Source organism: Rhinolophus hipposideros (genome assembly GCF_964194185.1).
Source record: "Rhinolophus hipposideros genome assembly, chromosome: 12".
Classification (NCBI taxonomy): domain Eukaryota; kingdom Metazoa; phylum Chordata; class Mammalia; order Chiroptera; family Rhinolophidae; genus Rhinolophus; species Rhinolophus hipposideros.
Genome location: NC_138058.1, coordinates 9,265,839 through 9,281,700, shown reverse-complemented (window position 1 = coordinate 9,281,700; position 15,862 = coordinate 9,265,839). Strand labels below are relative to the sequence as shown.

At 43.8% G+C, this 15,862-nt stretch overlaps 1 protein-coding gene across 39 annotated transcripts in view; it reads left to right on the top strand.

The window, feature by feature from the left end:
• Positions 1 to 15,862, top strand: part of MAP4K4 (mitogen-activated protein kinase kinase kinase kinase 4) — a 183,558-nt gene that overhangs the window by 109,597 nt on the left and 58,099 nt on the right. For all 39 annotated transcript variants that reach the window (XM_081069214.1, XM_081069206.1, XM_081069215.1 and 36 more), the window contains exons 4-7: positions 8,020 to 8,145; positions 9,404 to 9,514; positions 13,374 to 13,464; positions 15,338 to 15,468. In XM_081069214.1, the coding sequence (XP_080925340.1) occupies positions 8,020 to 8,145; positions 9,404 to 9,514; positions 13,374 to 13,464; positions 15,338 to 15,468 (459 nt within the window). The remainder of the gene's footprint in view (positions 1 to 8,019; positions 8,146 to 9,403; positions 9,515 to 13,373; positions 13,465 to 15,337; positions 15,469 to 15,862) is intronic.

Sequence of the window (15,862 nt, the reverse complement as noted above, 5' to 3'; positions counted from 1 at the left end):
ACCGCTTCCAGAATTGGAATCCATCTTCTCAAATCCTACATCTGCTTTATCAACTAAGTTTATGTCATTTTCTACATGCTTTGTTGTCATTTCAACAATCTTCACAGCATCTTCACCAGGAGTAGTTTCCATCTCAAGAAACCACTTTCTTTTCTCATCCATAAGCAGCAACTTCTCCTGCACTCGAGTTTTATCATGAGATTGAAGCAATTCCGTCACATCCTCAGGCTCACTTGTAATTCTGGTTCTCTTGCTTTCCCCCCACATCTGCAGTTACTCCTTCCACTGAAGTCTTGAACCCCTCACAGTCATCTGTGAGGGCTGGAATCCGCTTCTCTGAAACTCTTGTTAATATTGATATTTTTACCTCTTCCCATGGGTCACAAATGTTCCCAACGGCATCTAGTATGGTGAATCCTTTCCAAAAGGTTTTCAATTTATTTTGCCCAGATCCATCAGAGCAATTCCTTATCTTTGGCAGCTATAGCCTTTTGAAATGCATTTTTAAGAAGACTTGAAAGTTGAAATTACTCCTTGATCCATGGGGCTGCAGAGTAGACGCTGTGTTACCAGGCGTGCAAACTGCATTAATCTTGTTGTATGTCGTCGGACCTCTTGGATGACCAGGTGCATTGTCGATGAGCAGGAATAATTTAAAAGAACCTTTTTTTTTCCTGAGTCGTAGGTCTCAACAGTGGGCTTAAAATACTTCATAAACCATGTTGTAAACAGATGTGCTGTCATCTAGGCTCTGTCGTTCCATTAATAGAGCACAGGCAGAGGATTTTCAGAATGATAAATGAGCATTGGCTTCAACTGCAAGTCACCAGCTGCATTAGCCGCTAACGAGAGAGTCAGCCTGTTCTTTGAAGCTTTGAAGCCAGGCATTGACTTGTCTCTAGCTATGAAAAGCCTAGATGGCATCTTCTTCCAATATAAGGCTGCTTTATCTACGTTGACAATCTGTTGTTCAGTGTAGCCATGCTCATTAATTATCTTAGCTGGGCCTTCTGGATCACTTGCCGCAGCTTCTGTGTCACTCCTTGCTGCTTCACCTTGTACTTTTATGTTACGGAGATGCCTTCTTTCCTTAAACCTCGTGGACTAACTTCTGGTAGCTTCAAACTTTTATTCTGCAGCTTCCTCACCTCTCTGGGCCTTCACAGAATTGGGGGGAGTCTGGGGCTTGCTCTGGATTAGGCTTTGGCTGAAGGGGATGTTATGGCTGGTTTGATGTATCCAAACCACTAAAACCTTCTCCCGATCAGCAGTAAGTCTGTTTTGTTTTCTTACCGTTTGTGTGTTCACTGGCGTAGTAGCACTTTTAATTTCCTTCAAGAACTTCTCCTTTGTATTCACAACTTGGCTTGTGAATGATTTAGTGCAAGAGGCCCAGCTTTCGGTCCGTCTCAGGTTTCGACATGCTTTGCTCACTGAGCTTAATCGTTTCTAGCTTTTGATTGTAGTGAGAGACACGTGACTCTTCCTTTCCCCTGAACACTTAGAGGCCATTGTCGGGTTATTAATTGCCCTAATTTCAGTATTGCTGTGTCTCAGGGACTAGGGAGGGCCAAAGAGAGGGAGAGAGATGGGGGAATGGCTCGCTGGTGGAGCAGTCAGCACACACACATTTATCGACTAAGTTCGCCATCTTAATATGGACGTGGCTCATGGCACCCCAAAACAATTGCAATTATAAAATCAAAGATCGCTGATCACAGATCATCATAACAAATATGATAGTAATGAAAATGTTTGAAATACTGCGAGAATTACCAAAATGTGACACACAGACACAAGGTGAGCAAATGCTGTTGGAAAAAGGGCGCTGATGTCTTGCTCAATGCAGGATTGCCACAAACTTTTAATTTTTTTAAAAAAAGGAAAAACAAAAAAAATGCAATTATTTGTGAAGCACAATAAAGCAAAGTACTATAAAACTAGGTCTGCCTGTACTCGAGAGTGTGTGTATGAGTGTAAGTAACTAATTCACTAATGGGGAAGGAAAATGGATGGATTCTAAAATCAAGTACTAACATGAACTATTTCAAGTTACACTGTTGAAGTCACTTGTACCCATGGTATTGTGTCTTGTAGATTGGGCCTTGACAAGGCAACTGTTAGGACCTCTGGGTGTTGATGACATGAAACTTTGGGAAGTTCTAATAGTTACATTTAGATTCTAGAGAAAATAGTGATCTGTCTTACTTTGTTTGAGTGAGGTCATCACATTCATTCTCCCTGTTGAGCTTTTGGTAGGTGGTGATCATAGAGGTGTATTTTGGCCTCTTTGTGGATCTGGCATCAGTCATGGAAGGACCAATGTCCCAAGGTTATTTATGAGTGAGTGATGCTGAGGCAAATGGGGTGAATTTTATTCCCCATCCATCCTGCATCATTTAGTAGTCTTAGTCTGAAGTTATCCGCCATCACTCCCACCCCATGTCCATCCAAGTGAGTGGTGTGATTGTGTAATTCTCTTCTTGACCACACTACTTGTAAAAGATACTAGTTGAGTGAAACAATGTCATTGAAATATTCAGCAAGTAATGTGCCAGGCTAACTTTGTAGAAGACGGAGGAGCTAGAGGGTCGCCCTCTGAAAACTTGTTGTGTCTTGTAAGTTACGTCTGGTGCCTGTAGATAGAAATGACAGAAAGGGAGCAGGTTGGGGGCCTCAGGGCCATTCCACTTGGACTTCAGAATCCCAGAAGTTCTAATTCAGTAGCAAATGGAGAGCATGTCTTTTTGTCTGAAATGTGTTCAAGACACATTTTTCTTGAGCAAGATGTCATGAGTGCCTGATTTTCATTTTAGTTACGGTAATTTTGTAATTTTTCTCTTGGCTTTTTATTCTGGGACTGAATGGTCCTGGGCTATAGGGGCTGATAAATTTTAAAGAACTTGCCATTCCTTCCTTTGACCAGATCTTACAACTTTAATTTTGTTCTAAAGTCCTTACTGCATAGTTCTGTACCTTTGTTTGGTTGAACTGTCAGTGAATTTAAGTTGTGTAACTTTTCATATATCTGTTTGAGACAAAAAAAAAATAATAATTTTGATTAACTCATCTTGTTGTGGTACTAAATAATATTCTCAGAAAACTGGGATTTGCCAGGTAAAGGGTGATCTGTTCTCATTTTTCTACCAGTTCACAGTCACACAAAGAAGGATTCAGTAGTAGTTAACTAAAATAAACAGACTTGTAAACTGGTTTTTAAAAATCTAAGTGTATATTCATTTATACATTTTGGGGGTGAAATCTGCCAGAAATATTTGCATATCTCGTCTAAGAGTCCTCTCCAACTCGCAGAAATAGAGTGCATAATGAATTACCCTTCTTTTTTTGCCCCACTGTTAATGAGTAGACTGAATTCTGTAAAGAGGGCATGCTGGGAAGAAAGACGATTAGCTTAGGACATTGCCCAGTTCTCTTGGATCCTCCTGGTTGGCTTTTCCGAAGTCTGCCTGTCTCCTCACATAGGTACTACCATCAGTGGAAGGAGAGAAAGCGTAGGTAACAAGCGTTTAACTAACATTTTAAAGAGTCATAAAAAACAAAACATGGCATTATATGCACTCCTGGGTGCTCAGATGGTGGGTGGGCAGAGCTTGTCATATGACTCATTTACAAACCCAGAACTGACTGACAATTACCACTGTTCAGATGTTCGCCCCTCCCCCTTGCCTAGCAGCGGAGCACTGGAGCCCAGTCATCTCCCAGCCTGAGACAAAGACCTTTTCTCTGGGAGTTTGCTCAGGCTGGTTAGAGTCCAAACTGCTAATTGGTACCAGCTGCAGTAAGTCACTAAGTGAGAACTAGCAGCTGCCACATCACTGGAGAAAACCAGGGGAGCCTTACCTTTCTTTCCAAAAGGTCCTCTCGGCTCTCTTGTTAACCCCGCTCCCGCTCCCCTCCCCCCTTTTCATTTGTATCTATTACTGTGGTCTCCTAAAGAGGAGAATGAAGAGCAAAGTCTTTTGGACTTGGCTTAGACACCTGGGATGTTAAAAACTTTTGTCCTGTCGTGTCCACAGCTACACTTTCTCTTCATATGTGGGATTTGTTGTTGTTTTAAAATTTCAGTTCTAGCCTGCCCCCCAAGTTGTTTGTGCCGCATCTTCTCAGGCTAGAGGAGGAGTTTGCTTGGGGGAGGGATGGGGGTTTAGTATGTATTTAAGTATTGGAATGAGACCACCAAACTTATTTTTAACAGCCAAAGGGAGGTTTGAACTCAGAAGTGGGTTCATTAATACTCTAAAAATGACAAAACACTCTTATAAGCATTAGTCAAAATTAGGATTCCGGTTGTCGTTGGCTCCAAGCCATTGGCACATTCTGCATTTCTGATGCTTTCTCTCCAAGGTGGGCACTCATTAGTAAATGACAATGAGTGGTATTAAATGCTTTTTTATTTTATAATATGTGTAACAGTCATCTATAATCATGGATGCGAAAGAAGGAATGTTCGTAAGTCCTGGTTTCATTACGTAAAGTAGTTGCATATTTATCTGTCTAGCAGCATCTTAGATTTGAGGACATACATTGGATAATCTGCCAACAGTATTTACCAATATGTATTGTGTTTTCCACACCAGTGGACAGTACTCAATTTAAGCCTGTAAGAGGTTTTAGTTGTATATAATGTGTAACTCGGACTCTGAAAACATCAAGTGCCTATGGAAACTATTGATTCTTCTTATAAAGAGTGGTGAACAAGTTAAATCCCACACGACATTAGTCCACGTCACTAAAGAAAAATAGGTTGTAACTAGTTGAAATACGTCGTGATCCTTACTTACTGCTCAGGAAGAGAAACGTAGGTAGCGTTTGTTTCTATCAAGAGCTGAAACGTACTGGCAGAGCGTCATAAATAATAATGACCTCTGGAATAATTTCACCAGGATGGGAAGGGGGTTAGGAGGGAGGTGGGGTCAGGGCTGGATCCATAAAGCAAAGTCTGTGCAGTCCAGTAAGATGCTCGGAGCTCCATGAAGTGATTAGCTGCTCTTACCACAAAAACAAAATTGCAGTAAATATTTTGATGTTTCCCTATTCTAATTCAACATGGTCCTTTTTGCTTTTACCCCAGATACTTGTAGATTTATTGATTTTTGGATGAAAAGGAAAATTAATCAAACCTTTTGTTCATTTTCTAATGACCTAGTTGTGGTCCAGTGTAAAGAAAGTGGGATGTTTGACTTTTCAGGGCCCAACGTGTTTAACCGTGGGCCTCGCCCCAGGACTAACACCACGTGCCTTTCTCATGGGAGCATGTTGATGGCCATAGTCACGTGCTAAGTTTTGTTAGGAATCTGTCAGCCTTGACAAGCTGTATTAGGGTTGTCCCGGGCTGCTCTGGAGCCCACAGGTACTGTTGGGAGCTAGTTGTGGTGGCAGGGAGAGAGCAGCCCCTATGCGCCCTGTGCCGACTCTTGTATACTCTGTGCGTCTGAGTGAACGTGTGGAAAGAGCGTAAGATAAAGCTTTTGATGAACTGGGCTTTCTGAGTTCTGTTTGGAGCATGCTTCCTTACCCCTTATGTTAATAAAAATTGTCATCCTTTTATGTTGTAGTATGAAGTTCCCTTGGAGAAAGGTCCCAAATAAAAAAGTGTTATTCTGTAATATTAGCCAGGCTGGACAGTGGTTTTGTTTAGAATTAAGGTAGTTATCCTAGTTATTCAGTATCACATTTTTCATTGCTTCTTTATATATCGCCATGTTGAAATCACAGATTGAAATGAAACTCATTTGGTGTGATTTTCCTCTATGCAGGGTCCCAATGAGCATTATTACACTGACTGTTATATAGACTGTACTTGGCCATGTGACTCTACCGCATGTTTGCCGTCATTGCCTGCTAGTCAGGTGACAACTGTGCCCATAGAATATGCTGTAATATTCTAATACTTATGTCTTGGGACCAAGCTGGAAGCCAACATTTTGAGAATCTTGTTCTAAGATGATTACAATGTTTTGTTAATGTATCTGGTTTCTAAGGCAGTAATGTACAACTGAAAGTTATATTTTAAAACATTTTTTCGTTTGGCCTCATCATTGATATCTAATTAGTGATGTTGCAGCTTTCATCTTAAAGAGCAATGTTTGCAAACCAAACTTACTTTAGGTCTGTGAGGGCTTATGAATGGTTTTCTGAGATGCTAGGCAATAATAGTAAGTTTCTTCAGAGTGAGTGTGTGTGTGTGTGTGTGTCTGCCTGTCTCACCTTCTTTTACCTTCCCTTTGTTTTTAATTTTTTGGTTTTTTTTAAAGGTTTTATTGGGACAGGGGAAGAGGGCTTTATTGGGGAACAATGTGTTTTTTCCCAGGACCCATCAGCTCCAAGTCAAGTTGTTGTCCTTTCAATCCTGGTTGCCGACGGCGCAGCTCAGCTCCTAGTCCAATTGCTGTTTTCAATCTAGTTGGGGGGGTGGCGGGTGTTGCGCAGCCCCCCATCCCATGCGAGCATTGAACCGGCAGTCTTGTGGTTGAGAGCCCGTGCTCCAACCAACTGAGCCCTTCCCTCTGTGCGTGCACGCACACACCGTCACATGCACTGTCTTCTCTTTCTCATACCTGCACACACCTGCACCTAGCCTGCTCAGCAACCCCACGTCTTCTCTGGAGAGGGAAGAATATTAGCTCTAAGTGGGATGAGTATGTCAGTGTAGAACAGTAGTGAAGTTTTGGAGAACCAGTTATTTCTTTTTGAAAAACCATACGTAGTCAAGGGAATCTGGTTATCAGAGATTTCTTGATCTTCTTTGTCTTCTCTCAAACACTGCTTTTCTTACTAACCAAGGGTGATTTTCTCTTTTCCTGCACCTTCTCTCTTATTTCTCACTTTAATTCTGCTTTCCCCTCATTCCCATGCTACCTATCTGTCTTCCTTAGCACTACTCTCTGCAGGTGGATGGGCAGAACCCTCTCTCCATGTCATGTGCCTGCCACAGGGGCCGAATGTGCGTGCTGGTGCCATTTCTTCCCCAGGAGAGTATATGAGAGAAAGGCGGCGGAGACTGGCAGCTCTCAGCATTCACAGGGCCACTTGTTTTTCCATACCTGTGTCACCTTCTGTTTCTGTCATTCCTGCTCTGATCTCATACAAACTTTGCATTCCTTCCCCTGTGTATCTTATTTTAATAAAGCAAGAGGCTGGGGAATGAGCCAAGTCTAGTACCACCTGCTGTCACTGAGTGGTGGTTTGTTACTGGGGTTCACTGGACTCGCCTGGCGCTCTTTGGGTGGAGGGTGGATTGTCACCAAGCACGCCAGGGCCTGAGTGCTGGTCTGCACTCAGCAATCTGCACATGTGCGAGGTTGTCAGAGGTGACAACTTCTGCCGTAAGTGTGCTGGGTGGTTTGTGTTCACATGGGGTTTCTAGAAAAAAACAGCCTTTCCTAGTAATTTGGTGAAATATTATAGTATCAGTTGGTCCGGTCTCTTTTTTCCCCTCTCATATTTACAGATGAGCAAATTGAGACCCAGGGAAGTAGAGTCCATTGCCTGAGGTCACTTGGTTAGGGTAAGAGCTGGGACTCCAGTGCCCTCTGCTCCATGCTGCTGCCTGTGTTTATCTTTACCTTTTATACTTTATGTCAGGGATGTCAAAACTGTGGCCCGCGGGCCAACTGCAGTTCGCAATCCATTGTTAATTGACCCGCAGCAAATTCCAAAAATATATTTAGTTAACTTAAATAAACCAGGTGAGGCAATATGTACTTCACCTCGAGTGAGTGGCCCGGCTATTTGTGTATTTTACCGCATATGGCCCTTGGTGAAAACTGTTGAAAAAAGTTTGGACACCCTGCTTTATGTGCTTCTTGCATGGCTTGTACTCCCATTTCAGAGGATGAATCCCCTTCAGGTCCCCAGGTCTTGGCACGAGGATACAGGGAATGGATCTCTCTTCTTTGCTGGGGGAAAAGGGGTCTTATGTTATTCCCTGTGTGGGGATGGAGGAAAATCACACACATCATTCAGAAGCCACACATTTTATTTTTATTTTTCCTTAAGGATGAAGAGGAAGAAATCAAACTGGAGATAAATATGCTGAAGAAATACTCTCATCATAGGAATATTGCAACGTATTACGGTGCTTTCATTAAAAAGAGCCCTCCAGGACATGATGACCAGCTCTGGGTAGGCACATGTTTCCTTAGCGTTTGTGGGGCGTCCTCTTGGGTTGGGTTCCAAGGGCCTTGAAGACCTTCGGCGGGAAGAGGGGAGAACAACAAAGAAAAAGGGGTAGTGGCGGGTTTCTTTCTTGGTTGACAGTATACTGAATGTTTATTTTGATGTTGATTTCACTTTGCCTGGAAAGTAGTTAACTTTGTGTTTCAGGAATTAAATGGCACATTTTAAAAGGAATGTACACAGATAGGAAATTTGGAGCTTGAAAATAAAAGCAATACGAGAAAAACTTTATTTGTGGAAATTAATTAATTTGGAAGCCTAAGAAAATGCATCTTTCTTTACCACCCAGAAGTAAGAGACAAATTGCAAGTAAACAAACTTATGTCAGTGATTTGTTAGTAATATTAGTGATAGTCATTTATAAAAAAATAGGTAGTTCCAAGGAAATTCCTAGAATTGACAAATTCACCCTCATCTCTTATTAAGCACATTTATATTCAACAAGATGAAAATGAGTTACTATTGGATCTGTGATCATCACATTAGTTATGTCAAAAGTACTGGACTTAGAAAGCAGGGAGATAGATGAGTACTTTTCCTAATTTTTTTTAAAAAAACCATTGTATAAAATTTGTAAAAATTGGGAAAGTAAAAGGGACGTAGTTAGTTTCATTTCCATTGCCCAAATCCCATCATAGGTAAAATTTCAGAATAGTTCAATTCAGTTGCTTTTCTAGGTGCTTTAAAAATATACTTGTGTTCAAATATTTAGGGTATAGTAAATAATGTATTGTTAAAAATTATGTATTGCTTAAAAATAGCATTTTTGTACTAAACCTAGTTAATGTAAAATAGTTTGAGAATCGTAATGTTTGAAAAATAGAACATCTTTGACTGGCAGATGAGGAATAATGTTAGGGAGTATTTATATCAGATTTCTGACGATTGGACACTGATGGAGAACAAAATGCTGCTGCCATGTCCGTGTGCTTAGGAGAGAGAAGAGCACTCTGGGACCTCTGCACTGGACGATGTGCCGTAGAATATCAGAAACTCTCACTCTCCTGGGCCAAAGACACATACATCGGCTGGGGAACTGTTCTCAGGAGTGTGACTGTCTTCAAAATGATCACGTGCCCAGATCTTCAGGAAGGGCAGAGGGGGTCAGCCCGTGCTGTCTGACTTCTCAGGTGTGTCCCGAGAGTCTGATGCCTCACTGACTGCCAGTGTGTGTGGGTCACAGTGTGTCTTGTCTGCCCTGTAGCTTGTGATGGAGTTCTGTGGGGCCGGGTCCATCACAGACCTCGTGAAGAACACCAAAGGGAACACGCTCAAAGAAGACTGGATAGCTTACATCTCCAGGGAGATCTTGAGGGTAAGGAGAGTGCATGGCTCTGGTGCCCTGTACGCGTCCGTTGTTTTCCTTCTCACGCTGCTAGCCTGGGGTACTTTGCGTCCATTTCAGCTGTGCCGATCATTCTTTTCGTCACCAAGAACTCTGTCCTTGGGTGGCTTTGATAGTTTAAGTTGCATATCTAAACAAAGCAGAGTGAAACAAAAAATAGGGTTTTTTTTTGCATTTCCTTGAATTTATCTCCAGGTGTTAAAAAGAAAATCAGAGTGGAGGAGAAGAGGAAGAATCGCTAATTATTGTTTTTATAGGAATCCTGTGTCTAAGTTTATGAATCAATATCAATGGTGCTGAATGCTGACTTTCAAAATCATCTTACGGACTTTGGCATTAACTGTTCAAATCTGTTGCAATATTTGTGAGGAAGAGTTCTAGTGTTTCATGTTATTTATAGCCAACTAGAAAGCTGGCTTATAATCTTAGAGTAAGTTTCTGAAACTACTGTTCTAGCAGCTTCTAAACGATTCCTTTCAGTGGTAGGGCCATCCTGACAGCAGGTAGGAGAGGAATATGCCATGTTTGGAAAGTGTGTGTGACTGAGTGGGCCTCTTAGCTTTGGTTGGCCCACAGTTTTTCTCTCTCCTTTACCCCTGTGTCACATGCTTACATGACTTGGATTTCATTTACCCTCCACCTTTTAGAAATAAAGACGATGGAGTGAAACTGGAACCTAATTCTTATGTTTCTCTCACCAATAAAAAAAGCTTATCTTTTACTTGTAGGTAAATTTACCCCACTGTTTATAGAGGAGTACAAATTTAAAAAATGCCATCCAGAATTCATTAAAGATAAGTCTTAATTTCTTTTTAAGAGCCCTTGAAAATAGACCATTCCTTTAAGAAAACTAGTTGTGGGGCTGAGGTGGGAGAGCCATCTCTTTATAATCAAACTCAAATTTCATTATTAAAACTTGAGGGTTCAATTTTTTTATAGTTATAGGAAGCAGAGCCTAAAAGTGGGACACTAAGTACCTCACCCTCCAGTGCTGTGAGTTTTCAATGAATGGGCAGATGCATTTGTTAACAACTAAACCGCTTAGCTGGGTGGGTAAGAACGTGGGCACTAGAGTCAGCCAGACTTGGGTTTGGGTCCCACCCAGGCCCGTCATCTCCTGCACACCCCTCGCAAAGTCACTCAACCTTTAGGACTTATTTCCTTCATCTGTAAAATGTGGGTACCGAGCCTACGATGGGGGAACATTATGACGAGAATTGAATGAGTTAGTGTATATGAATCATCTCATGTCACATGTAGCTACACAAGTAGTTCTCAGTAAATATTAGTTGCATTATTCTCTGCTGTGAGCGCACACTCACACGTACACATACTATGTAATTCTAGTGTAGGATTTCTCAAGCAGAGAAGTAAGTTTTAGTCTAAATGTCCAAGGCATCAAATGCATTTTAGTCATCAAAGACAATTCACATTTTTTTATATGCACAAGCAAGCATTGTTCACCTACCATGTGTAATAAATATATGTAGCTATTTTGCCACCATTGATCTCGGGCAACATCTGAAAGGAGCCCAGGCAGTTTGAAGCCCCTGTCAGGTCTGAATACAGTGGCCTAATGGACATCTTTTTGAGGTGAAGCTAGTGTTTTCCATCTCAGCGAGCATGTGAAATGCGTTCCCTTTATCTACATTTCATTTAGCATGGGGGTTTTTCTTATAACAAAAGTCTAAATGAACTAAAAGCACAAAGAGCCTCGTGAAGAGTCGGTGGATGAAAAGCTGGTGTGTGTTTATCATAGGAGTTACTAAGCGTCAGTTTTGGTAACGAGAACACGGTGTGGTAGGGAGGGGGTGAGCTCTCATGGGAAAGGAGGCAGCCACCCCCAAGCAGATAACCCGGGACACATCTCGGGCTACTTAATGTCAGTGATGGCAAAGCTGGTCCTCCTTCCTTAGTGGATGTTGGATTCAGATGCTGCTGTGGGAAGATCCCTCAAAAGCCTGAGAGTCCTGAGCACATAGGCCTTAGACATCAGTAACAAAGCTCTCTTGGGCCAGCCCACAGAAACCCTTGGGACCAGAACGTTTACCGACAAAGCCAGCATGGGCATTCCCGCCCACTGCCACGTTCACAGTCTACACACAGTTTACAAATTTTGCTCGCAGCCAATATTTCCTGTTGAGTAGGGGCTCTTCCAGCCTTTCATAACCAATATTGAAGGCCAGCCTCTGACTCCTCATCGTTCTATGTCCACGAGCGAGATAGTTACAGGAGAAACGTGTGGGTTTAGAATGGGTATCGCTGTGTATTTGGACTTGTCATCTCTGCTGAGGAAGAAGAATTGTGGCTTGGCGTTCATCGTGGAAGGTGTTGGACACACACACATTCCCTCCCTCCCAGGTGCTTCGCGCAGGAAGACTGTATTCATTGTTCGGAACAGTCACAACTCAGGGGGTGACATTGGTTAAGGGCTGTGAGCCACACCGCAAGCAGGGTCACGCACAGAAGCAGCCTTCCGTTGCCTGTCATGCCCGTGGGGAAGGAGACTTTCTTACGTTGTTGCTCATAAGAACAAGAGGGCACGCAGGCCTCATTTGTTTGAGAAGATGTGGGTACTTGTGTTTGTTGCTAAGATAATCCTATAAAAGTATGAGAAGGGGCTTTGTGAAGGTTAGAGAATAAAAAATGAACTGAAGTAATAAAAGAGAATTAGGGAAGCTGCGTATTTTTTTGTCTCTTTTGCTGTTCAAAGGTTATTTCATGCTGAAAGGAGGGACCTTCTTGCTAACTATAGCACTATCATACCATGTATTTTTAGTACTTTTCCCCCCTCGTCAGTGATTTGTGGTGTCACACTGCATGTCCTGTTGGTGGAAAATAAACAGCCATCAAATAAGCTCTATTCTGTTTCACAAGCAGACTAGTAAATGATCGGTTAGAAACCCTCTGCTAGAAAAATGAGTGTTCTAGAGAAGCTGTTGTATTTAATTCATAGGAAGTCATGATAACAATAAAACCCCATAAAAAATAAAGCAAGAAAATCGAACTCTTATTTCTCATCGGCCTTTTTTGAATTGAGACGTTTCAGAGTAAATAGGTTGCCGTATCTTAAGGAGGTGGGCTATAGATGTGGCTTCTTGGGCTAAAGACGGAATAAGTAAACGAGTTGTGAGAACGGTGCCTTTTGCCTTGTAGACCATATTTGGACGCAAAAATGTGCTTGTGTTCTCGTACCATCTCTCACCAGAGACATGTTCTTGGGCTTCCTTCCAGATACAAGGTCATCAAAAGCGCCATATGCCCAGCAGGGTTTATCTCCTTGGGAAAGAACAGCTTTGAACACAAATCTCTTTTGGTGGCAGAATGGTGTTACACTTGGGGTGGAGGTGGGATTGATCCCCAGTTAGCAGTTTGTCACTGGTGCTGGGAAAACCAGGCAGTGTCCCAGAGCCAGACCGGAAACCCCACTCTCGCCCATCGCTTTTCCCCTGGGATGTGTCTAGTTCAAATATACCACGGGGTCACCCACTGACAGATAGATGTGTAGCGTGGGAAAGGAACCACCCTGTATGCAAATAGCACACATTATAGCCGGGAAAGTGCAGATGTCTTCCAGGGGCAGCTAGAAATGGTGGTGTTGCTCACGGGGGACCTGACCCAGTGCAACTGGGGAGGGTACGCCTTTCTGTCTGTGTTGTGTGCGGGGTGATGTCTTCCTGGAAATGCACAAAGAGGGAATTGTATGTGATGCTAAATATGGTTCACAAAGCCTTTGGCCTGCACGCGCACTTTGTCATCAAGAGTGTGTTCTTGCCTATGTACTTAGTGCGACAAACGCCCTAAAATTCAGACCTGTCCTTCTGTTTAGGGCCTGGCACATCTTCACATTCATCATGTGATTCACCGGGACATCAAGGGCCAGAATGTGCTGCTGACCGAGAATGCAGAGGTGAAGCTCGGTAGGTGATGGCCGGGCCACGGGATGCGATGCGCGTCCCTGGGCCGAGCAGCAGCACCGCGCTCCGTTTGCGTCCAACTAACAGTCCGTCAGCCACGTTTTTTAGTTTCTGTTCAGCTTAACAAGCCGGGAGTTGGGCTTACTGCTCTGTCTGCCTCCCCCTCCCTCCCACACGCATCTCCCCTCTGCTCTCCGTGTGGTAGAATCATGTCCAAATCAGGTCACGTCACTTTCCTGCTTGAAGACCATTGATGGCTTGCTGTTTCACTTTGAATAAAATCCACATTTCTGACCGTGGCCCCTAAAAAGCCACAGCGCATGCTACTTTTCAGCCTCACTTTGTGACCTTCCTCTCTTCTCTCTTCTTCTTCAGTCAGTCATCTTTAACTTCCTTGGCACTTGCCTCAAAACCTTCCCACGTACTGTCCCGTTTGGAAGTGGCAGTTTCTCCCTCATCCACAGAGGCCTTCCCTGGCCCTCTGATCTGTATTGGGTCCCGCTGCTTGATTCCTCCATAATACTGATCACAATGTATAATTATGGAGCTGTTTGACTTCTTTACCAGAATATAGGTTCTGGGAGTGCAGTGACGAGGCTTATCTTACTTGTCATGGTATTCTTACCCAGCACGTGGATGTAGTAGGTGCTCAGTAAACACATGATGGATGGGGCCCCGAGCGTCTTCTTGGAGATGACTTTACAATGGCTCTTTCATATTTCTGGTTTTCCTTACTTGGATCTGAACTTGTTCCCATCCCACTTTCTTGTCCTGGGTCATATTTTTAACCAGATTTTAAACAGTTTTTCTTCCCTTAAAGCATCACGCATGCACAAAATCTTTATGCTCATAAGAATCTAGTTCACCTTTCAAAAACCTGAGGCACAGTACTTAACCTTTATAAATAGGCTCTTCATTATTGCCTTCTTGCCTAGTGGTCTGTGGAGGACAGTCCGCCAACTTGGAAAATCCCCTCAAAGCTAAGATCGGAGGCCCTCGAATTGCTCTCATTCCAAACTACTCCGCAAGTTGTGTGCGTTCCCTGCACTGGCCCTGTGGTACTATGCCTGTGACAGTCCCTTGGTAATCACTTGGTGATTGATTGCTACTCTCCAGGTAGCAATAGGCACACCGACTGCCCTGCCCGTGTCCCTGTCTCAGAGGGGCCTCCTGACCTGGTGACAGAAGCTGCATCTGGGACCCCTGATGATGGCAGCACTGCCTCCCAGCTCCCACTGCTGTGCTCCCCGCTGACCAGGGGCAACGGCAGTGTGTGTAGCTGATGACGGGGCAAACATCCCGTTGCACGGAGCGGTCCTCCTGCCAGCCCTGCTTCCCAGGCTTCATGCTCCTCTAGCCCCCGTCACCATTCAGTTGGGTGGGAGGGAGGAGGCCCTGTGAAGCATGAGCAGAAGGCCCAGGTCCTTGGGGAGTGTTTCTTAGTGTATGTGTGATTTAGCCTGATTCCCTTTATTTAATTCAGTCCTGTGGTCTCTCCAGAAAACTCTTGTGGGTTTCTTCTGTGTCTAGTGCTGCTTAGGGAGCTCAGTCACACGGGTCTCAGCCAGTTCTGAAGTTGGGGCTTTCTGTGACTCGGTCTTGTTTGCCCAGGCATGTTCCCAGCTAGCACTGAAAATCCCAGCTCACCCGAAAGTCCCTCTGGTGGCCGCTGTCGGGGGAGCTGGGAGAGGTGGCTGGGGACAGGCCTCCCAGGAGCTTCCAGACGGGCACGTGGCTCCGTGGCATTGGTGGCCTGGAGGAGGCTGCGTGTCCATGAAGTATTACTGTCTCAGTGTATTCTGCAGACACCTCCTCTTCACATTTCCTACTCCTGCGTTTTACTTGTTTCTTCACTGTACTCCACTCTTCCTCCCAGTGGATTTTGGTGTGAGTGCTCAGCTCGACAGGACCGTTGGGAGGAGAAATACGTTCATAGGCACCCCCTACTGGATGGCTCCGGAGGTCATCGCCTGTGATGAGAACCCAGACGCCACCTATGATTACAGAGTAAGTGGCACCGGCTTCTTGGCCTTCACCGAGTCCCTGCCTTCCCGGAGGTAGGGGGGCTCTGCTTGCTTACACGTCGCACACCCCTCGTCCCTTCCTGCTGCAGGTGCATATTTGCCGGGACAGCACTTAAATGCAGGCTTCTCTGCCAACTCCGCACCCCCTCTCTCCTCCTTACTAAGCAGTGCGAAGCTTTCAGGGCAGTCGGGGCCGCTTCGGCGTACGGAGAACTTTTTGTCATGAGGAAATGAAATGCTTCTGCCCTGTTTGCTGTCCTCTTAACTTGAAGAATATATTATAATCAGATACTAATTAAAAATATATTGTCAGGATATATAGCAATAGCTTCATCTACATGAAATTTTTGAGTATTGTTAAAGAGCTTATGGCTTTG